We start from the raw sequence: 25513 nt of genomic DNA on the forward strand, positions 1-25513 counted from the left end.
CTTTAAGCACAAAATATACAGTTGTTCTTTACCATGCACTACTGAAGTACTATATAAATGCTGCTTAAGAACTTCTGCCAGACAGAATTCAGTGAATGTTGTCTTCATGCCAACTTTTTGCTAAGACCTAATGAGGCAAGTAGAACTTGAAGTATACCTAATAAGAGGCAATCAGGCTTCAGTTTGGAGAGATTGGAAACACTCAATTCCATCTGCAGACAATAATTTGCTCTCCATCAAATGTTTTCCCTGGACTATTTTACTCCAATGGAAAAATAAAGAACAGAACAAAGGACAAAGACAAAAAACAATTTAGACAGCTCCCCAATTTGCCTTTTACCTTTCAGTTTCCATCCTATTTTAAATATTGCTTAAACAAGCTTCTTGATGGTTGTTTTGTACCAGAGTTTATAGGATAGGTTACACTGTAATTAATGAGTGTTTTGACTTAGGCATACAAAGTCCTAAAATTTCCATTAAAGATCAAATGGACATTGATAAGTAGTTTAAAAGTACACAGAATTATATCACAGACATTGTAAAGAAAAGTGGAGTTTTGTTATAAAAATATTTAATTGCTCTGTACCTTCTAATTAAAACTTGTTCCATTGGATTACTGTACTATGTATATTGTGACTAATACCTAAATTAACCAGGGTTGCCAGTTTTGTTACATTCCTCTTAAGAATCCATTGTAGGAAGAAACAATTCTAGGAAGCACAAACTGTTGCCTTTATAAAAGTGTGTAGTTCTCATGGTGGTACATGGCTTGGAGAAATATTAATATGCACATGTTTATGCAACAGGGCTTCTACTAGTCAGGATTGTGAGCTTTTGGGCTGCAGATATTTTAAATACTAAATATGAGATACCTTTCTCAGTACATTTTGTCCTATTCTGGTACAGAATTCAGATTTCTTTGAAGTGGAACACAGAGCTAATTCAATATTTTATAAACTCAGATTGCTAGGATTTTCATGCTTTTGCTACAAATTGCAAAAAAGATAAATGATCTAATAGGGAGCCTTGGCTGGAAAATGAGCTATCACAATATTGTACTGCTTTGGTCTTCTATTTAGTTCCTACACACAGGGTTATGATAAAGTGAACAGGATTCACAGTTACAAGTTGTAGCTATGCAAAAACTGGGAAACTATTTCACACCAAGCATTCTGGGGCAATGTGTATATGATCTAACAAATCTATTGAAGACAATATACTTTCAGCAAAAGGAAATGCAAAAGCACTAAATGTCAAAAATTGTTTCTTTACATCCAGAAGAGCCTTTCCAGACTCGTCCATAAACACATAAGTGGTGAGAGGAGATGGCCCGTGCGGTCTCTTCCAACCCTATGTTTCTATGATTCTATGAAAAAACGAAATAAATCTTACCACTACCCAATTCAGATAAAGTATTAATTTTAATACGCAAACCCATCATTACAGGTTTACACTACTAGAGTGCCTGGGGCAGCTGGAGGGGTATTAAGAATAAAGTAAACTGGAAAAATCAGCTGAATGGGTGGTAAGAAATACACAAGTGTTAACTGGATTAAAATGGCAGTTGTTTATCTTTGCTTAAAAATGTAAAGGCATCTCAACTGGAAAGTCTGGCATGTCTGTGTCCCAATTCTCTCTGCAAACACAAAAGCAAAGGTGGTTCATTTCAGTTGCAACACAACTGAAAGGTTACTGTTTTACTGACTTTAGCTTCTGCTGCATTCTGAGTCACCCAGCCGTCTTCTTTGAAGCCAGACTAAATTGAAAGGACAAAAAAAGGAGAGGGGGGACCTGACACCTGAAAATTATCACAACTAGCCAATTTAGTTTTTTTAAAAAAGGCTATTCAAGAGTTGCAAATTTTCACAGCCTCTGTCTCCCATCACATACAGATCCACAGCCTCTTATCTTACAACACATACAGATGCCATCTAACCCATTTAAATAATTTATTTACTTCTGCTGAGCAGTCTATCCCACTTGTTGCTCATGCTCCATTTCTGGTCACCCTTTTCAGCTGTACCCCATTTCTTTTAATAGAGCTATTAAATTCTCGTACCATCAACCCTGCTGACTGAGAATAATTACATGCAGAACATGGCACTGCAAAGAGATGAGGAAATATTTAATTAGCCATTTCCTCTCTTGCTGGTACTTCAGGTAACTCATTTCATATGTGAGTTTCTGGTGAGTCCCATTGCCTTTTCTTTTCTTTTGAAACACCAAATGAACATTACAATTTTTCTTCAACTTCCCTTTGATTTTATCACACCTTGTTCAGGGATTTGGAGTAAGGGTGGAGGTGAATTCACAACAAAACAATCCTACACCAAACTAATCCAAATTCTGTGATGAGGAAAGCATAAATATATGTGACTTGGATAAATTACACCAAATAAGCAAGCTTACAGGTTCCCCGCTTTTTCAGAATTTATTCTGTTGCTAGTAGTTACGGAGAGGGCCAAAGGCCACTGATCAAAAACTCCCTTTGGTTTCTGAGATGTCACCTAAAGCTAATCACTTCCACATATATCTTCACAACTATAAGGAATCAATATGTGGTTTATTGATTTTAATGAAATACCTGTTTCCTAGGAAGATGAACTGATATATTTGTCTAGCTTTCTGGTGGTCCTATACTTACCCACCTTCATAATACGCATACCTGTCTCTTCCCTTGTTTATTTTATCTTATATATTTAGTAATACTTCACCTTTCCTCCCCATATGGAGTTTAATGCATCTCAAAGTACTGACTACCCTAAATGCATTCCACTTTTTCATGACAGAAAGGCAAACACATCCCCATTCAGTAATATATACTGAAAGTGACTTGTATACAAGTAAATCTACAGAATATTTTAATAGGTCCAGCAGTCAAAAATGATACAATTACCCCACAGTGACATCGTTTTCTCTTCTTGGTTAACTGCAGTTTGATTCAACAAAAGATCCCAGCCTACACTGATGGACAAGCCACAACTCCACCCCCCCCTCCAAAGCCATCATTATATTTAAATCTCAGTGAGCTGATCACACGTACCATATCATTAGTGTTTCACTCACAACTTAAGTTGCCATTGCTTAATCAGATATGTTTTCTCCATCCATTAAGTCACAGACAATGCATATGCAATCAAGTTTGGCCATTTTCATATAGAAAACAACACTGTCATGACATACAATCTCACATGTGATATGGTACTTACAACAAAATAATTTTTAAATATACATTTATCCTAATGACATGGATAAAGAATGTACGTTTTGTCCACATAAATGCAGTACATCACGGGTGGGAGTGGGGAGAGAGAAGGAAGAACTTAAAGTGTTTATAGAAACTTTAAAAAATATCAAATTATGAGTGCACAGTGGATTCTGCAAGCTACAAGAATTTGCCAGGACAGTCTCCCTTCCCTTACGTGATCCGCCCCCCCCCCCCCGCGTAAGGGAAAAAACATGGATGCTCAAGCCCCATTCAAATTAATAGGGCTCGTGCCTGTGGCGGCGGGGCGCGGGGCACATGCCACAGGAGCGCGCACCATTGTTTTCTTCTGGTGCACACCTCCCTTCCTTCCGCCGCGGCTTCCAGCACATGTTGGAAGCCACGTATAATGCGGGCGCACTGTATTATTAAGATTTATCTACACACATTTTTTTCAGCAAAACATTTTAAAATAGTGCCATCATTTTCTCTATTGGACTTGTAATCTGCTTCTAAAAGATATAAAACAAAGAAGAGGCCAGACTGGAGTAGAGAAAGATAAAATGGATTAATAGTATTGTGCTCTAGCATTCAAAACAATTTATACTACATCTAAATGCAATTCGAAAGGGCCAGTCCTAAAGCTAATATTTTATACAATGAAATTCGGGTTTTCTGGTTTAGCAACACATAAACAATTAGAAAAGAAGGGATATTTTGGTTGACAAAATGTTTAAACAATTAGCCTTAAATAATAGGAAGCAGCTGCCCAAAGTTTGCCAAAAACAAGTTTCATGCTTAAGTAACAGATTCCTGACATGAAAACCAAATTTTAACAACTTTGCTTAACACAAACTTAAATAAGCATTAGTGTCTGATTTAAGTATGAAAAACTCCATCTGAAAGATAGCTTTCCATTTTATGCCTGTGGAAAAATTTCTCTACCGTTACAATGAATAAAGGCATTTTCTAGTAAGCAGGGAATTCCTAATCCCTCATCTTAGTATTACGCGACTATTTCTAGTGAAACATTACATGGTGTTTTCAACATGCTTCTGAACTTCATTCTTCATGTCTGATCAAAACTCTCTCGTAGACAGGTTATGAGCACACAGCTTTATACAACTCTGTAACTCAGTTTCTATGAACAAAAATAATCTATTGAAGCTATTTGTGAAACCAAAAAATAACCTACAGCCCAGTTCTGTACACCACTGGGGTGAGGGAGCTGTACTGTGAGACTTACTCCAAAATGTGAATAGGACTGTAGCTTTAATTGACTAACCATACTTAAATAAGCCACAGCTGATATATATGCTGGGAATCCCCCCCCCCCCATCCATGTCAAAGCCAGTAACAATTGAAACAAAATTATAAAATACAAGTAAGCAAGGAAAAATTACACATGTTATTTTTATTTTTCACTCTGGATTTTCAACAACAGTATATACTTGACAAAACCAAACCACTTAAGTTACTGACATCTCTATTGAACCCAGACTAAGTGTGCCTAAGGGCACCAGTCAATTGAACAAGATCTTTTCAAAAACTTCTCTTGTACAATTTTGCCTCTGAGGAAGAAGACTGCAATTTTGCATCTTTAAATTTAGTGCTGTTTTGCCACTGATCTCCATAAGGGTCAGATGGCCCCAAATTATGTAACAGGCAAATATGTTCCAGAATGAGATTGTGGCAAATACATGCACTCTCTTCTCTCTCTCTCACTCTCACTCTCCTCACCCTCACATCAAGATATTTTTGTAGAGGTTGTTACCTTAATACTTTGCCCACTGCCTGTAGGACCATTTTGCAGCTTAATCCAGTTTTGGGAGTTTGAGAAAGTACAGGTCTTTCGCCGCTGAGGTTACAATGATCCCCAACCATGTTAGAGAGAGAGAAAGAGAGAGAAAGTGAGGAAAAGAGGGGAAATTGGGAACTGCCAGTACAGACTTGAGTCACTTTACCAGATCTCTCTCCTTCCCTCCTCAAAAAAAACTAGTTCAACCACATTCAGAGTTTACACAGCTTACTTCACCTCCAGCTCTCCCTGCCTCCTCTTTCCTTCAGCCAATGACAGAGCAGCAGAGGAAATTTGGAAGGAGGGGGCAGTCGGCTGGAAAAGACAAACAGTTGCTCTTTTTTACAAACTCTAAGAAAAAGCTAAGGCTAAGGAGCCAATGCCAATAAGAAGCATTTGAATTGGCCTTTTCAGACTGGCGCCGGCTGTGCAACAGGACAAGAGAAGTAGTGTGAGGGACAAGCAAGTTTCTTTCAAGTACCCGGTTTGCAGCACAGTATTACAGAGAAAGTGCATGAACACAAACAAGGAGGGAGTTCTTTTACACTTAAGACTTCTATGATCTGTGGAGTTTTCAAGAACACAGCAGAGCCCATATCCAATGGATCTTCACTTTATACATACACATGTTGTTAGGAAAGCCTTTAAAACGATGGAGGCTGCAGCCTTATTCATATATTGATACACCTGGCTCAAAAGGTATATTAAAGAAGCCAACAGCTTAGCCATTGTGTTAATGGCAAGTATTTCAGCCTGTGCCAACTGCAAATGTTGCCTTCATGATGTATACAGATCATCCAGATGTTAAGTCAAAAAAATGTATGGCCACATATTCTCTCAGACAACGTCTCATTTTACCCTGCCTCAAATCAAGTATGTTTTGCTTAGAATTATCCTTCATGACATGAGAAATCTAGTGTTGATACTGAAAAGTTAATAACTAAGCTGAAATAAATCTAGTTTATCTTGGAAAGCAAGACAAACTAGATTTGTTTATCTTGTCTTTTCAGAATCATGCACAGAAAACATTCATCCAGAAAGTGTAGTACTATCTCCGACACATGCCAACCTCTCTTGTGAGTACAAGGCGTCTACTAAGGACTTTACTGGTTGTATGTCCAAGTAGGCATGGCATTCACTCTTCCCTAAACCACTAATAATGCTGGTCAACAGTGGCACCCTATATACCCTTGATTTAAGTGGTGAGGGTAAACAAGTAGGCAAGGAAGTAGTTTACATGCAACACCAAAATCCAGACAACACATTTCCTCTTCAAATACCTTGGTTGCTTTTGTGCTTACATTTGCTGTATGATCTAATACTGACTCTACATTAGTGTTTGCATTCTACCACCAAATTTTCAGGTTAACAGATAACTTAATTACCACTACATCTCTCCATTTCAAGCACACCCGGGCTGGCAATGGAGGAAGCGGAAAGCTTTGCTCTCCAAAACAAGGTTGGCTATGTAGAGTAGTAACTTCAAATGAAGCAGTTTTTTATGGTCCTAGCAATACCATTAAAGTACACAGCCACTTTTTTTTAAAAAAAATTGCAGTATCAAATAAGAAATGACAAAAAGAAACAGTATGAGTAAAAAACAAACATTAACCTGTGTCTATAGAAAATTAGCCAATGGCAAAGAGGTTCAGTGCTCTAATCAAGATTCTAAAGTTATGTAACTCAAATGAGGCAGTAGGTCGGGGTGCTGGTTAAAAACTGGTAAGATCTCAGACATGTATATAGAATTTCTTCCGTCCATAATGCATATATGATACAGGGATGCTTTCTGTTATTTGAAATGAAGCAAAGGAGGCCAACAGTTTATGGGTCTCATATACTGGTGTAACATAGCAGCATGCAGTAGAGCAACTGACACAACCCTAATTCTCTACTCAAGTCTTAAGCTTATCAGAAGCCATACATCACACAAAAGAGAATTTGTACACTGAAGATTAAATCAACCCTGTGCTAGTATGTTCACTGCAATGACACTGTTTTCCTCCCATCCCTCTTTGTAGATCTTGGCACCACCTGAAAACCTGAGAACATGGTTTGGACATGGGATCCTTCTCTCCATTCTGAATATGGAAGCAACTTCATCAGAGCAATGACAGAGTTGATTCCTGACCTGATGATGCAATCCCCCAATACTTGATTTCAAAGTACTTTTAGACAGATGCCAGCAGCAGCAGCAAACAGTTTCCAGTTTAAAGGAGGAGAATAACAAAATTGTTAACCTTTGTCTTGAAAATTAATCCACGCTTTGAAAGACACTGAATTCCATACCTGAGTTTTACTGTTCACTATCTTATAACAAAATTAAATTTGCAGTAATGTTGTATCGCTTATGAAATAAAGTATATTGATGTGGCTAAACCAGTGGTTCTCAAACGTTGGTCCTCCAGAGACTTTGGACTTCAGCTCCCAGAACTCCTAACTGTTGGCTAACCTGGCTGGGGCTTCTGGGGCCAGAAGTCCAAAACACATAGGACCAAAGTTTAGGAATCACTGGAAAGTTGTCTAAGCATTCACATCTATAGGATAAACCTGCTAAGGTAAAATTAATTGCTAACATCACATGAACATGTTTAAAAAAGACTGTAAGCATGAGCAGTCTCATCTTGTTTATTGCCACCTAAGTAAAATTTATATGCTCAAAAATTTACTACACAGAAATGCTTTTATCACATACACATGACATAAAGCTTTCTATGCAAAGAACAGGCACCGGTACTCCATACAGCAAGACCTTTGTTTAAAATGTTTGCCATTAATAATAAGGATCCATTCAACACAGGGTGCATTTATTAGGAAATATTAAAGAATAACACAGAGTTTACAAATCCACTTTATTACTAACTGTTGCCAAATTAGCTATTTATTTGCCTCTTTCTGTGGTCATAAAAATAAAGTATTCAGTAGGCACCCCAGAGAATATTAATATAGGAGGCCTGAAGAAAAAACATTTGTTTTAAGAAAATTACTCTGTCTCATGAATTAAAAGAAGCAAACTTCATTTTTCTGATTAAAACTGCAAAGCAACATTTCGAAAACAAAAGCCTGCCCCATTTTACTATAGAGACTATTTAAGAAAATTGCAGAGTACTCAAACTCTGTCCGACTTAACACAAACAAACACTTTAAAAATGTTAACTGCCCTTTCTGTTGACTATGTGCTTGTCTTGCTGCCCAAACAGGCCCACTAAATATTTTAGAAAATGTTTTGAAACTGATGGGGGAAAACACTCGCACTTAAACTTCTAATAAGGGCTTTGTTTTTTGGGTTTTTTTAAAGTGCAGGCTTCAGCTTGCAACAAGCTAAAGCTGGAAATGTTTCACATGAAAATTGTTGAGAAAGCTGTCTTCCCTGTCAATTGACTGAAGCATGTTCAACAATACAGCGTAGTTGCACCTTACGCGGGAGATCCATTCCCCCCGCATAAGGCGAATTCCACGTATACTCGAGCCCATTAAAGTGAATGGGGCTTGTGCTTGCTGTGGCGCAGTGTGTGCGCGTGCACCACTGAATTAATAGCAGTGCGGCTTCCGCATAAACCAGAAGCTGCACATGGAGCAGGCACAGTGTACATTCTTAAAGTGTTGGAGACCACCATCTGTCAAGCAGTTGTAGCAAGCATTTCTTAATTCAAGTTGTCTCCTCCCTAACAGATTTCAAGTTAAAATTTCAAGTCATGATTCAGGAGACACGTCTCCTGTTTCCCATCTGATCAACTCTCACAACTCCATATGCTCCAGCAGCTCAACCCTTAAAACAAAAGAAAAGCCCTCCCTTAATTATGACATGGAATCTTGAGTTTGTTTCCCATTCCATTCTCCATAAATGTGAGCACAGAAATTATCTGAAAGCTTTGAATAGGGATCAGAAAATCCAAGAGAATGAAATGAGAAGACAGAAACTGTGATAAGATGGTCAACAGGATCACTGGAGAGGGGCTAGACAGCACGCAGAAACTACTGGGTACTTTTCTAATCTGTCCGATGATTCTAAATAAAAACTGAAATATTCTTGTTAGATAAAACCTTTAAGATATTATATCAGCTAGAATAAAAGGCATTAAACTATAATGACACAAAACAGCAGTTTCCAACATCTGACCAACCAGTTGCTTAAGACTTCCACTTCCAGAATTCCTGATCATCAGTCATGTCAGCTGGAGCTTCTGTGAACTAAAATTCAAAAAAACTGGAGAACCAAAGATTGAGAAACACCAATCTGAAATTATTATATACATATTTAACCTTGATTTAAGAAGAGTGGCAACCAATATACAGGAATATTTGTGTTATTTTAATTTGTAGCTTAAGGAGCGTGGAGCAACAGCATTTCTGCCATTCGTTTGTTATGTAACAGGCCAAAAAAGTCATGTACAAAAGATATCTCAATAAGCCTTGTGGTCTCCCCCACCCCCCTTTGAATCCTATGTAATGTAAGAAAGATTCTGATCTGCAGAGGAGCAGTCCTGAAGCAGTTTCCCCCAGTGACTTTGACCAAAAGCCTACTGCTAGTATCACAAGTAGTTTGACCATTTTTTTTTGCTTGTGTATATTTGAAAATAATAATATTCTTAAGTACTTCAAGCTAATTAGCTACGAGAGACACATTTTTTGGTCACCCATAACACTTAGCACTTTGATGAGGTGGATTTTAGTTCTAAACAGCCTTTTAAAACTTTTTGTGCTCAACCTTTGAAGTTGAACATTCATTCTTCTCTCAAAAATTGTTGACTGTTATAGCCACTGACATACTTTCCCCCTAGATCCCTAATTATACAACCCAAGTTTCATATAAAGAGTCTAGTTTCTGAAAATCTGGCTAAGAGGATCCTCCAGGGTTCAGTTAATGCAGCGTCAGCTATGCATTTCACATAATGTAACCATTTCACTTCACATTTTACAACACAACTACTGTTTCTAGAATAAAGTGTCAATATCAAAAACAAAATTGAGACAAAAATATCTGAAAGTCAGTTATTTAAACTACATGAAGGTGGGGGGGATTTACTGCAATTTTTCTGGAAGCTTAACTGCACAGTAGTGCTCTGTGAAACACTGCCAATATTGAATGTTTGAAGTCATAGGGACAGAGGATCTTGGAGGTATCTCATCTATAGGGTCGCCATGAATTGAGATCAACTCGAGGGCAGCTAACAACAACAACAAAATCCAAGTTGGGCTTCTAGTACTTCCCTGAATACAGAAGATGTGAACCTTGCAAAGAAAGCAAGAGAGAATACCCTGCTTTTCCTCAGAACCCCCGCCTCGCACACACACATATTGAAAGGTGGAAACAAGGATAGGTTTCTTGAGGATGTAATCTGATCCCTATTTTTAAACAAATCAACCTTATTTGGATTTGAGACTAGTATATGGATCAGAATGTAGTTATATTCTTTGGATCATGCACTTTCCTGAATTTTGTGATGTGGGTTTGGCTGAAAAAATGTATTTTAATATATTTTAGGGTGAATGTTTTCTGTAAGTGTGTGTGTGTATACATACATTTTAAATTTGCAGACTGATGTGAAAACAAGATGAAAGAACTTACAATTAAACATAGGCAAAACTGACATACAGAAAGCAGTCTGGTTATACCAAAGTAAAATACCTTCAAACACTAAGGAAGCATTCAAAAACAATTGAATTCTGGGTACCTGTCTTATTTATTGATGTTCCCTTTTATTTCATCAAGAGGGTACTATGTTCTAAGAAGCACCACTTTAAATAATTGAGGCTGTGTCTGACAGGTCAAAATAGATGTCAGCTAGTCCTCAGCTTGGCTGTAAACAACGGATTTTGCAGTCAAATTTCAATGCATTTAGATAGTGCAAATCTCTAAATGGAACTCAGGGCAAATCAAGCCTGAACTGGCTCTAGAAACAAAGATGACTAAAGTCAGGCTGTTGTATTTTGGATATATCATGAGACAACGTGATTCACTGGAAAAGATTATAAATGCATGGTAAAGTGGGAGCCATTAGGAAAAGGGAGACTGGACTATAGGTGAGTTGATTCAATGAAGGAAGTCACAGACCTGAGTTTGCAAGACCTGAGTAGAGCAGTGGTTGACCAGGGCTCTTGGAGGCCTTTGATAAAAATGCCATAAGCAGAAGTCAACTTGATAGTAAAACAGCACCAGCAGCACCAGCAAACTGATCAGCAGGATTCAACTTAAGGGTCATTAGAATAACATGTCCATTATGAGACCAAAAATGGTGTCCAAAAGTGAACCTAGTGCATAGATGGGAAACAGAGTAAAACATACTAAAATCTTGATGAAACTGCTGAAATCACTGTTGTCTTGAATCCAGATCCAGCCCTCTGCTTAGCAGTACTTCTTCACAATTAAGGATCTACAACAGATCTCTCAGGAATAGTGTATACATAGTACACTATACTACATGCATTTGAGAGGAGAAAACTCTTTTATCCTGTTTACACCTTCCACATGAAGTTGCAGAAGGATGGCTTCATATCCCCAAGGTAAAACCTGTTTGGACAGTCTACTTGTGTCAGCATGTCTGCAAGGGAAGCAGAAAGCTACAGAAAAGGCATAAGGATCTCATCTAATGACCTAGTTACTACACATGCATGCCAGAAAGGTTAGCTGTACACAGCAGTTAATATGGAAGTGTTCAGGCTTTCAGTTTCAAAACCCAAAGTTTGACATTCAATTTAACCCCTTAAAACCACAGTCTAAATCTTAAGTGAAAGTCCCAACTACAGCAAACCCACTGAATCAACTGCTGAATAGTGAGACAATAATTATGTAAACACCACTGATTCAGTGGGTCTGCTCTTTTTGGAACTAACAATAATATTCAGGCCTATGTTTTCTTAATTTTAGCCACACCCTGGAAGTCTTGCTATTGCTTTATTCATAGGAAATTAATATTCATCTTTAGGGTAACTGGTGTGAAACACAAACAGAAGGTCATTTGGCTTGAAGGCATCTCCTAAGTATGTTTTATTCTGAGCTGTATATGGAGTATGTTTAGGTAACAAAAACAATTTTAGATAGGGTAAAATAAATATTTGGTTAAACAAACAGATGGTTAATACACAAGAAGGAACCAATAAATGAAAATCAGGCATTCTTTACTGACTTCTCCCAGTTAAAAATTTAAAAATAAATTTCTCAGTTCAGTCTAGGAGAAGGACTCAATGATAGAAATACAAAGGTTTTCCTGCACAGGTTCACACACAAAGATTGTATAGTTTAACATTATCGAAGTGTGACCAACTGGCTACAGATCACAGTTACAGTCTAAGGCCAGAGAAAATTACTATGATCTCCTTTAAACATAAGCCATAGAATTCTTTCTAGATGAATCAAAGGCAGCATGTTTTACAATTTAATTTATTTATATTTAGATCTTTATACCACTCTGTGTCAGGAGTTCAAGTCATGTTACAGTGCACTCTTCTTTTTAATAGTCCATTAAACAGTTAATTGTATTAAAAATATTAATAAAACCTGTCCAAACATGTCTTAAAGACATTCAAAAAGACATCAAATTTGCTCTTTGAAAGTCAATCCAAAATGTAACTACAAGCTGAGTATCCCTTATCTGAAATGGGCAGGACCAGACATCTTTTGGATTTCAGAATATTTGCATATACATAATGAGATATCTTGAAGATAGGACCCAAGTTTAAACATGAAATTCCTTGTACACATGAAATTCCTTCCACACATAGGCTGAAGGTAATTTTACACACAATATTTTTAATAATTTTGTGAATGAAACAACATTTGTGTATACTGAACCATAAGAAAGCAAAGGTGTCACTTTTGATACCCGTCGAATTTTGAATTTTGAAATATTTCAGATTTTGAAATTCCAGATAAGAGATACTCAACCTGTAGTATTACAACAATCTGTTCTCTTACAGGTGGACATTGTCCAACCTTCTTTTCCAGACACATGCTACTGTAACCGGCTCCTCTAACAGGTCAACCACATTCTTCATTTTCTTGAACTTATAGCTGAAATTCTTCTACAAAATTTCTCAAACGCCTATCAGCTTGTCAAGAAGGATTCATACTAAACTAACGATAGCATCAAATGCTGTGTGTGTGTCCACACTGCAAATTCACTTCGTTGCTTTTTTAATTCCTCCACCTTTGTGATACTTTGAAATCAGATTAGTCCTGAGTGTCATATGACTGACTGATGAGCTTATGCTCAAAGCTCCATTAATTTCTTGATTCTCATAAAGCATTCCAGTATTTTTGTCCAGACATCTGACTATATATAGCTATTTCACTTTTTTTTTTTTTACTATATTCTACTACTTTTGCCAAGACATTCTGAGCACTGTATTTATTGGCCATTTCCTTGCTAACATATGTATGATTTGCGCAATTCAGAATATGTGTTTATTAAAAATTTCAAATCTTTTCAATGTTATTACTTGAGCCAGTTAATAAGAGTTCTAGGCCTGTTACAGACTGCCAAAATAAAGCTGCTTCAGGACTCTTTGGAGGTATGCTATTTAAATGATGCATGCATCCTAAGAATCCGGAAGCTGCACCAAAACTGCACTCCAGTGCTTAGGAATGGAGTGTGGCTTTGGCGCGACCACCGGACTCTTAGGACCCATGCATTATTTAAATAGCATACCTCCAAAGAGACCCGAAGCAGCATTATTTTGGCCGTCTGTAACAGGCCCTAGTCTGTCACATATAATTTCAAATCAGTTAGTAAGGGCTTAATGTGGATCCAAGTACTAACTTGCCATGATAGCACATCGTCCTTTCTGTATCTAGACTTCCTCTGTGGTCCTGTTCAGACAATCATTGGTTCATCAAACAGACAAGCCTTCATAAAAATATATTTTCTTTGTGTGTATACTCCAACTAAATACTATGGTTGAACTCCAATTTCTTATTTAATCAGTGAAACTGCAGTTTATTTTTAAACTACAAATGCAATTTTTTTTTTCAAATGCTAGATCAGTGATGGTGAACCTTTTAGAGGCCGAGTGCCCAAACTGCAACCCAAGACTCACTTATTTATTGCAAAGTGCCATGTCCCTCTGGCTTTCAATAACAAACTCTGGCAAACTCTGTGCTGGGGTGACGGCACATGTGCCCACAGAGAGGGCTCTGAGTGCCACCTCTGGCACGTGTGCCATAGGTTCGCCATCACTGTGCTAGATCAACCAGATTCAAACAGTTTTCTGATTTCAAACCAGTAGTAAGGAACCATGAGAAGGAAGAGGAGGAATATGTGGTCATAAGAATTGTTCTTCGTACAGTGGGCCCTTGCCTTACGCGGGGGATCCGTTCCAGACACCCCCCCCCCACATAAGGCGAATTCCGCCTATACTCAAGCCCTATTCATTTGAATGGGGTTTGTGTGCAGTGGTGCGGGAGCGTGCGGGATGCCATGGGCGCACGCCCCATTCATTTGAATGGGACACGCCGTCCCCGCGCTACCCGCAGCTTGAGCGCGTACGCTCAAGTCTGTGTAAAGCGTGCCCGCATATAACGCGGACGCACTGTATAATAAACTATAGTTATGAATCCGTAATATGAAAAGGCCTTGGCCATAGTGGAATTACACAACAGGAGATTGATGGGTATGATGTTAGCTTGGGAGGCCAGTCTATTTATGTTTTGTAATCACCTGTCAGTCCCCCCTCCCTTCAAATCTCTTTCTGTGCAATATGTGAAAATGCTTTTAAGATTGTTCATTGCTTCCATATGTCACCGGTCAGGCTTGCATGTATAGATGTCTCTGGTCATCCATGTGCTGGAGAAATTGTGGAGGAGAGAGACTCCTTAGTAGATATATGGCTGTTGTTCCTCAAAATTTTAGCAACGAATGTTGGCCCTCATAAAGCAAATAACACATCAGTCAATTAATATTACTGTCTTTGTTGGAGAAAATGGAAGGTTACTTTACTCCACAAGGACCCTATCTAATTATTACTTGTTGGAACACATTTAGAAATGGCTAAGAGCCAGCAAACCTCACCTCTGACCAAATCTTGCCAATAAAACATGATAGATTTGCCTTAGGGTCACCATAAGTCAAAAATTATTTGAAGGCACACAACAACAACAACAACAACAACAACAACAACGTGCCAGAAAAATATCTGTGTAAGATGGCTAGACCATATGGAGACATCAGTATTACTAGAAAAACTGACAGAAAACTATGGATGCCAGCTGTGAAAGCCTTCGACTTCACATTGGAGGACTGTTTCTCTGGTGTTCCTTCAGCTTGCTTTGTCAACTCAAAAGCTTTGAATGGGATCAGACTATAGCTTTCTATCTTTAATTTGTCACCCCACTACTCCCACAACTGTTGTGATCTCTTCTGTTATTCTCTTTGTTATGTTTGCTCAATTCATATTGGATTATAGGCCTAAAGAGAATATTTTAAAAAGTTATAATGATATCCCTTTCAAAAGAAATTACAAAATTAGCATTTGGATGCAACTGTGTACAACAATGTAATTTTAAAATTTCTTCAGCTGAGCATTTTGGTTTTCTGACACTGTTCAGTTTCCTGCCATCGTCTGAGCTAAAAACTGAATCTAGATTACAGTCTGCAAACCACAAATTTCTTTTTACCCATATTTTCATCATTCCCCATGTTAGATTCATGATCACAAACTGAAAAATGTATGCTGAGTGGGTGTTAAAAAGAATAACATTCTGGTATAATTTGATGCAGTTTTATAGCACAGTTATTTGAAGCTGACAAAGTTTTAAAACAAAAATTATCATCTATAAACTTTAGTTGGCTACACTGTTAGGTGGCAGCTTCCATCTGTTACCAACATAACCAGCTGGAATTTAGCTAAACCACTGTTAAAACTACACTGAAGTAAGACAACAGTCATCAACAACACATCATGTTTATATACATGATCTCAGAGGTTTTTTTTTAAGAAACCCATGTCAATCACCGTTTGTTTTCTGACCTTGCTGAGAATGACATAGTGGTATGCAATAAGTGGAATTTACCCCTACAAAAGACAGTATGGAATTCTCCTATTCATTAGTTTTGTCAATCATGCCTTTTCTCAGATCACCCTGTTCCACTCCTCCTTCTACACAGTTTCTCAGATTTAAGTCAATTTCTGTGGCCAATGTGCATTCCTGTCCACAGTGCACTCATTTTAGGGTGCACTTCACTAGAGGGGTTCCCCATAAAGATTTTTTTTTGTCCTTCTCCAAACCACAGGGGCTTAAGTTGAACCTACTGGTTCTTCCCTTTGTATGTTTTTGGAGGGACTTTACCTATACAGCTACAGTATTAGCACTTACACCTAAACAAGAGAATTAGAGAAACTATGTCACTTTCTCTGGGAGAAAGTTGTGTCGGAAAAATGGTGATCAATGGGACAAGTACAACTGATGCTGTCAAAAGCTTCTTAAGTAGTGCTTGAATAACCAAGCAAATCCTCTCCCAGTATTTTCAACTTGCATTTTAACATCCTTCCTCTTTACTGTCCAAAGAAAGTATATGACAGAAAGAGATATACTATACTAACACAGTACATGACACTTTTTACAGTAAAATGTACATCACAAGCTTACATTCTAAATGCAGGCATTGGAGAAGACAAAGGAACTAGAAAAGCAAGGGCAAGAAAGGATCAAGATGTGGAAATGTAGTTAAGTACATGTATTTAAGCCTAATTTCAGTGGAGATGAAGATCAAGGTGTTAAGCAAAAGAGAAAGAGTAGTGTAGGAGAAGGAATTTGAAGAGAGAACGGCCTCATACAGGAAAAGAGGTTCTTGGTACAAGGACCTACCAGGGAGAACAGAAACCACTTGTGCCTCTGAAAAGAAGTGCTACTATGAAATGCAGTTTATCAAAGATGAGTAAGAAAATATCTCTCTATTACTGTCTAGATACTTCCTTTGCACAGCTGAACACAAACTATAGTACTGTACAAAGGAAGAAATCTATGCTGCTGCTGCTGTTGTGATGTGCCTTCAAAGCATTTCTAACATGGTAAATCTATCACATGGTTTTCTGGGGTTGAGAGTGTGTGATTCACCCAAGGTGACCCGGTGGGTTTCCATTGCTGAGTGAGGAATTGAACCCTAACCTCCAGAGTCAAAATGCAACACTCAAACTACTTACCACACTGGTTCAAGAAATCTATAGATATAGCTCGTTATGAAGGTACTCAACATGTAGTATCTGTGACAAATTATTAGCGTACTTATATCGCACACATCTGGTCTGAGATCCCACAAACGCTAACAATCTTCTTAAAATAATAAAATAACAAATCTAGTTTGCTATGTTTCAAAGAGGGAATATTGGATCAGAAGAGTTATAGATGTTAGCAAGTAGGCAGTTGAAACAACTTGAAGAAAGACCTTATTTGCTTTGATTAGACATACATTCTTGTACTTTTTATATTTGTCTATGGGATCTATACTGTAAAAACTCTTGTATCTTTAGGCCCTACAATACAGCTTTTCAAATGCATTTAGTAAGGGAGATGAGAGTAATGTTAAGGTTATAAATATAACTGGAAACAAGCCTTGATTATCTTGCAGTATCTGAAACTCAAGCCCATCAATAGAACATGTGTGGCCATTGCTTTTGGCACTTTCTTGTACAGAACAAGAATGACATATGCTAACTCCTCCCTTGTCTGGGAGAAAGGAAATAGCAGATAGGGCTAAAATCACTCCCACAAAAAGAGATTTCAGGGAAAGGGTGGAATTTGGCAAGACTGTTTTAACTGCAGTGTTAAGTGGAAGGTTTGATAGATTTATTGCTGGTCGCTCCCACTACTGTAGAAAGTATCTTAAGCTTCAAGGAATTTTGCCTATAAATTCCAAAGAATCAAGAATGTACAATTTAAACATCCCAGTGTTCAAAAGCTATCAACCATTCTGCAAAAGATATTTTCATCAATTATAGAAAAACAGCACATTACTTGATCATGTGGCATTTTTAGTAACAAATATATTATCTATCTGTCCTTAGTGTTATAAAAACAGATTAAAAAACTTGTTGTAGCACACACATGCTAACATGTTCAGAAGTACATCATTTTCTAATTATAAAGCCAACTATGCACATTATACTGTGCAAAGAATAAACTTCTTTTCATTTATTAGAGCTTTATATATTTGGAGCAAAATATAAAAACATCAAGTAATGCTCGGAAGACGCCCCAACCTGGAAAAGCCACCATGAAAAGGAGCCGTAAAAACCCACTTCTTTTCAGAGGGCCATTCAGAACCGTGATGATGGAGTGGATTGGGGCTGCGTGTACATGGTTGCCGTGGCTCTGAGGTGAGTGGCCCAAGAGCAACCCCAATCTACCCTTTTGGGGTGGTCAGTTTTGCCCCAAAATGGCACTTTTTAGTGTGAGTTTACTTTTTAGTGTGAGTTTATAAGTCGTTGCACACCCACACTGACAAAACAATAATTTTCACGCTTTTCAGAGGAGATGCAATTACATTAAACCGGTTCTTATTGGCATAGATAAACTTTCAGGGCTAAACTCAACTGATACTGGAGTATGTTCATTAATCTATGCTGATGATGTGCTCAAACGTGAAAGCAAAGTCCAAAGCTGCACAACACATATTATAGGAACATGGAATGTGAGAAGCATGAATCAGGGGAGGCTAGACATAGTCAAACAAAAAATGGAACATATAAACATTGCAATACTTGGAGTGAACAAGCTAAAATGGACAGGAATTGCACATTTTGAGTCAGATATTAACACACTGTTTTTACTCAGTAAATGAAAATCTAAGAAGAAATGCGGTGTCATTAATACTGAGGAGAAATTAGGAAAAGCAGTCAAAGTAGGGCTTGATAATATCAATGAGACCTCAGGGAAAACCCATAAATATAACCGTAATTCAAGTTTATGCTTTGACTACAGAAGCAGAAGAAAAAATTGAAAGATTCTATATGCTGGAGTCCAGAAGGAGATTGATCACACATCAAAACAAGCCTTCTTAATCCCAGTTGATTGGAATGAAAAAGTAAGAAACCAAGCACAATAAAGTATTATATTAAAAACTGGCCTAGGGTCAAGAGCTGAATTAGGAGAGTGATTGACTGAATTTTGTGCGGACAACAGTTTGTTCACTGCAAACCTATTTTTCAAGGCAACTGCATACATGGACAATACCTGATGGCCAATACAGAAATCAAAAAGACTTCCACTTTCCTTTCCTTTCTCTATTTCTTATGCCTTTAAAAATAAATTGGGACCATTGTGGGACAGGGTCCTGTCAAGCCTCTTCATTGTAACACCAAATACAAAGATAGCATATTATGGCAATTATACAATCAGTGACAAGAATTGTTGGGGAAAAGCCTCCACCTTCCGAAGTTATAAAGACCACAATTTACTATACAGGTTAGGGGGCGTGGGAGAAAGAAAAGCTCTTATATTCCCCACATGCACCAAACAACTGATTATTTGTGATGAGGAAGGAAAGAATAAGCTATTTTAGCCCCACCCCCCCACTTCCTTGCAAATTCCCTCTTGTTCACAGTTAAAGTACAGGTACATAAACTGCACAGATACATAAACCTATCCACTGAATTCCATATAAAAAGCTTATGACGACTGCTCTTCCTTGACTCTGACTGTTGGCTAATGGACGATTTGTAATTTTTAGAGAGCTAATAGGAATTCTTGGTAAATTCAGTGTTAGTATTTTATTGTTGTATTGATTATAAATTGTACTAAGTGTCTTTTTAAGGTTGTAATCCCGCCTCAATCCGTGGAAGAGGCGAGAGGTATAAATAAACTATATCATCATCATCACTGGTGGCGCAGTGGTTAAATGCCTGTACTGCAGCCATTCACTCAAAACCACAAGGTTGCGAGTTCAAGACCAGCAAAAGGGCCCAAGCTCGACTCAGGCTTGCATCCTTCCGAGGAGGGAGCTAAAATGAGTACCCAGACTGTTGGGGGCAAATTAGCTTACTTGCTAATTAGCTTACTTGCTGTTCACCGCTATGATCTTTGGAATAGCGGTATATAAATAAAACAAATTAATTATTAAATTATCATCATCATCATCATCATCATCATCATCATCATCATCATTATGAAGAAAGATGTGCAAGATAGTGTAGAGTAAAGTATCTGTAAGGCTGTTAGCCCTACTCAGGTTTTCAAGTTCCCTGCATTATTAGAACTGCAAGAGGGAGAGCAGAGTTGTGTGCACAAGCCCCACCTTTCTTTTGCATTCCTGTTGGAGGACAAGAATCTACAGTAGGAAGCTTGCTATATTCAAGTATGCTTCTCCACAAGATATCATCTAGATTTCCAGTCAGTAATGGCACCTGGCAAGATGGGAGTGTAGACTGCTGTCTAAAACCCACCTGCTCATTGCAGATTTAGACTGCCTAAAGACATTGCGGGTAGTCCAAATTTTCCCTTTGACATAGGAGGATCCGAGGGACCCCACAGAGGCTCACTGCCTGCTCTGGGCCTTTGAGAAATCCAAGTTATTCTGAAGGTTTCGGATGCGGATGAGCAGAGGGAGCCATGGGGGAATCCACAACCGCAATTGAGAACCCTCTTTCGGGAAACAGACCGCCGTTGATTTTACTTTCGTGTAAGGTGTATTTCTTAACTTTTTTTTCTTTTCTTTTCGTCAGATCTTCTCTGTTGACTTCCCAAACAGAACTTTTACAAGTTAATTTTTGTATGGACATTTAGATCTCTAACCAGAAGCTCCCAACTCAACGTGATAACTGCTTTATTACACACAACGGAGGGAGACAGATGCAAGGTTATATGCAGAAATTTTGGGGAACTTTCTTTTTCTGGAGAGTACGCTGGAAGTAATTTAAGCTCTTAGAACACTGAGACATATTAATAACACTGGTCTGATATTTAAAAAACATATTAGAGCTATATTTTTCTAGATCTGGTGACTGGATTGGATTGTTTTTTTAAGGCTTGTACTCTGGGATTTTTTGATGTTTGTTGATTTTTGGCCAGCTTGAGGATCGGCCTCTGGATTACAAACGCTGATTTTTGGACTTTAGAGCTATCCCCATTATCCCCTTCACCTTTTTGGACATGAATTACTGGTTTATAACTTGATTTCGATTTTTGGACTATAAATTTCCCAGGACTATATAGATTCGGAGAACATATGGACTATGGTGATTATAGAGACATAGAATTCTTGGACTCTTTGGAGATACGGACTTTACAGATTAATCAACAAGAGACACAATTAAGCCTGCCTGGAAGGGAGATAGTTAAATGCATTGCCTTAGATCCAGTGTCGGCAGTTTCGAGGTCCCCTTCAAGGTCGGAAACTGGAGGATTAATTGGTAGAGATAAGAGGGAAGATTCAAGAGCGAAAGGAGAAGCATCTGGAAGCAACGCAAGTAGGACTATAATAGAGTGGTAGAGAAAGAGAGCCCGGATCACAGTACCCAGAAACGACGCAAGTAGGAGGACTATAATAAAGTGGTGGAGAAAGAGCCCAGACTTCACAAGGAATGAACTTACGGAGGGACCTGCCGCAGAGTAATAATAGAGGGGCAGATAAGACGAAACAACAGAGAAGCTCAAGAAGGACTGAATGGAAATAGATACTACTTTGCTACAAACAGAATGTTAAACAGCGGGTGAGGAGAAGGAGAGGGTTTAAAACATATAGTAGAAACTTTAAGCGGCATATATTTAGATTACAGTGAGATATACGGAAAGTAAATAAGATTTTTTTTCTTCTCTTTCTTTCTTTCCCTTCTCCTTCCCCCTTTCCTGTAATTATCTTTTTTTGTGAATTGAAAACTATCAAAAAAATTAATTGAATTGATATACATTATTTATCCTTTCTTATTGAATAGTTATTTCTGATAATTTTGTCAAAGATTTATTTGATTATTATATGTAGTGGAAATAATAATTAAAATATTAATTGGAATATATTGTATATGGTCAAGAATTGGTGAACTAAGAATAAGAAATTTAGAACTAGCTAATTAATTTATTTCACGTTTTAGTCTATATAAAAAGCTACATTACCTGTTTGAATTGAATTGATTTGAATTGTGAGGGAAAAAATTAAGGGTATAAATACTATGATATCAGAAATATAAAATCAGTAGAATTCACATTACTGATATTGGTCATTCTGTAAAGAATCTAGTTGAATAATTTAAAGAAGATAAAATGGCCTCCGGCACAAGAATACAAACAGCTAAGGCACAACAACAAAGAAGATTTTCTCAAGAAACGCCAAAAGTATTAGACTCAAATCAATCAATTTTAGAAAAGATAAGAAAAATAAGGCAAGAAATGAAAGACGATAAGATAGAAACCAGAGAGGAAAGAAAACAAGACAAGATTGAGATGAAGCAAGAGCTGAGGCAGGTGAGAAAGGAAATAAAACAAAATATCAGAGATGAAATTAAGACCATTCAAACTACACTGGGTGATATCTCAACAGAGTTGGACGAAGCCAATCAAAAAATCCAAAGACTACAGGAGGAGAATAAAGTATTAGAAGAAACAGCAAGGAAACGTACATGGATACAACAACAAGAAGAGGAGGAAAGATTAAAGGTAGAGATGAAATTAATAGACAGATGTATTAAAATAAGAGGACTGAAGGAAGGTCAAAGTGAGAATTTGTATGAATGACTGGCTCAACCATTAGCGGATATTTTAGAGATGGATTGTGAATGTTTTAAGTTTGAGATTGAGATTGATAAAATATTTAGAGTGGACTCATGGATAGCCAAAAGAAATAGCTTGCCGAGAGATATCATTATTTATTTTGTCAGAACACAGATCAAAGACATTTTATGTAAATTTGCAAAAACGAAATTGACGATTGAAGACTCAGAAGTTTTACTTTTTCAAGATATCCCCAGTGGAATTTTGAAAAAAAGGAAAGAGTACTGTTTTCTGACAAGGATTCTGCGAGCAAACAAAAGACTTTACAGATGAGAGCAAACAGCGGGATTATCCTTTACCTATAAACAGAAAAAATATAGAATCAATAATGTTCAAAAAGGAAAAGAATTCCTGGACAAACATAACCTGAACTTTGAAGTAACTGAAACAGAACAAGACAAAAATAAGTAAGATATCGAATCTAAGGAATCCACAGAAAGAAAAAAAGCAAGAAGAGACAGGAAGTACAACAGAAGAAGAGGCGAAGCAGAAAAAAACGAGACAGACATGGAGGAAAAGACAGAAACAAAAGTAGTAGAAGCATCAGATATTTCTGACATTTTATATGATAATGAATAAACTCAAGATACTTTCCTGGAATGTGAAGGGACTTAACAGCCCACAGAAACGCAAAAATATCTTTCACTATATATCCAAATTAAAGACAGATATCACATGCATCCAGGAGACTCATATTAAGAAGAAAGATAAGAGATTATTAAGAAATGTCGAACTGGGTCAAGAATATACAGCCTCCAATGACAAAAGAAAGGGGTTACAATTTATGTCACAAACCAATATGAATCTAAAGAACCCTTTGTGGATCCAAAAGGACATTATATTGGTATAGAAACATCATGGGAAAGTCAAAAGTTATTGATAGTAGGAGTGTATGTCCCACTTGAAAATAAAAGTCTTTCCTTTGAGAATCTGCTGAAGATAATATCTGAGTGTCCATATGAAAATGTCATAATGATGGGGGAGTGGAATTGGGTCATAAACGCAACAATAGACAAAAAAGCCAAAAACAAAATATTTATAAAACAAGGGAAATTACCCAAACCTTTTTTTGAACTAACTGATACATATAGATTAGGAGATACATGGAGAATCAAATATGGATCCGAAGGAATATACATTTTATTAAAAAAAAATCGAATACACATGTTTCATGGTCTAGACTGGACATGTTCCTGAATTCAGTATCAATTAGTGTCAAGGTTGATAAAATAGACGTACCTCCAGTGGTCCTTTCTGATCATAACCCGATTTTGATGTCACTGAACAACAATAGAAAGACAGATTTCAACTGGAAATTAGATGACACTTTATTAAAGGATGAAAGCATAATATATAAAGCTAAACAAACACTGATCTCCTTTTTGAAAGACAACTGGAATGGCGAGGTATGTAATCGAACAGTATGGGACGCAGGCAAAGAGATCATGAGAGGCTTCTTTCTGCAACAAGCATCACAAAGAAAAAAGAAAAGAATGGAGAAATTAACAGATTTACAGAATCGAGACTAAAAAAGAATTAAAATCTCACAAAATGTCAAAAGACATCCAAAGAGAAATTTAAAAACTTCAAGGTCAAATTCAATTAATACTTGTTGAAGATCTAGAAAAGAAATTGAGATATTTGAAACAAAAACAATTTGAACATCCTAATAAGCCAGGAAGATGGCTATCCATAAAGCTAAAAAAAGAAAAGCAGAAGAAAATTATTCTAGGTTTAAAATCAGGAGACAAAATAATCACCTCACAAAAACAGATAAAAGACTGTTTCTTTAGATAGTACTGTATAAAGAATTCTATAAGGAAAGACAAATCATTGGATACACAGAGGACCTTCTTGGACAAACAGAAAATCCCAACTTTAAATGAACAACAGAAAGAGGAACTGAACAAAGAAATTTCAACAATGGAAATAATAGAAGCCATTAAGAAACAGAAGATTGGGAAAGCCCCGGGACCAGATGGGTTCAGCGCCAAATATTATAATATTGTCATTATGTTACTGTGTACAGTGGTACCCCGGGTTACGAATTTAATTCGTTCCGCGCCGCCGTTCGTAACCCGAAAGATTTCGCAACCCGAAAAAAGGCTTTCCGCTAGCGCTGGAAAGCCGCGGCTTTTAAATTTCGTGCCAAAAAGCGCCGAAACACACCAAAAAAAATTTCGTAACCCGAAAAAAACATCGTAACCCGGAACAGTTTTTTCCTATCTATTTTTTTCGTATCCCGGAAATTTCGTAACGCGATCAATTCGTATCCCGGGGTACCACTGTATATATGTTTTGGAAAGTTCTTATATGTATATTACTTTCTTATATGTACAATATTTTTACTGTTCTAGTGGGTGTTGTTGTTGTGTGTGTGTGTGTATAAAATAAGACATCATCTACACAAACAGAACTATCTTCCCAAGGCAGCTGTTCACACACAGTGTGGTGAGGCAAGCACACACCTGAAGCCAGCACATCAATTCCCTCTCTCCCTCACATGATTCCAATAGTATGGGGAACTGAGCATCTGAATTAGGCTATAGTTCACAGAACGATACTGAGCAACAGCAATGCATGAAGAATAAGAACTACCAAACCTTGATTTTGCCATTTTATATAAGGGATGCCACTTTACTGCACCATTCTTTATAATGAGATGTGAGCATCCATTGATTTTGGTATCCACAGGAAGCCCTGTAGCCAAACCCTATACCAAGGGCCCACTGTAAATGGACAACAGTTATTTTCCAATTAACCAAAGATTCTCCACCTACTTTATCATTTCTACATGGAATGCTGTTCTATAGAA

The 25513-nt window shown here is 37.4% G+C and overlaps 1 protein-coding gene across 4 annotated transcripts in view; it reads right to left on the reverse strand.

Annotated features, from left to right (window-relative positions):
- The window catches only part of MOB2 (MOB kinase activator 2), a 150043-nt gene that overhangs the window by 38651 nt on the left and 85879 nt on the right, over positions 1–25513 (reverse strand). For 2 of the 4 annotated variants that reach the window (XM_042441608.1, XM_042441579.1), the window contains exon 2: positions 4980–5063. The exons of the other annotated variants lie outside the window; for them this stretch is intronic. In XM_042441608.1, the coding sequence (XP_042297542.1) occupies positions 4980–5063 (84 nt within the window). The remainder of the gene's footprint in view (positions 1–4979; positions 5064–25513) is intronic. 4 annotated transcript variants of the gene reach the window in all.

This window comes from Sceloporus undulatus, chromosome 1 (genome assembly GCF_019175285.1).
Source record: "Sceloporus undulatus isolate JIND9_A2432 ecotype Alabama chromosome 1, SceUnd_v1.1, whole genome shotgun sequence".
Lineage (NCBI taxonomy): Eukaryota > Metazoa > Chordata > Lepidosauria > Squamata > Phrynosomatidae > Sceloporus > Sceloporus undulatus.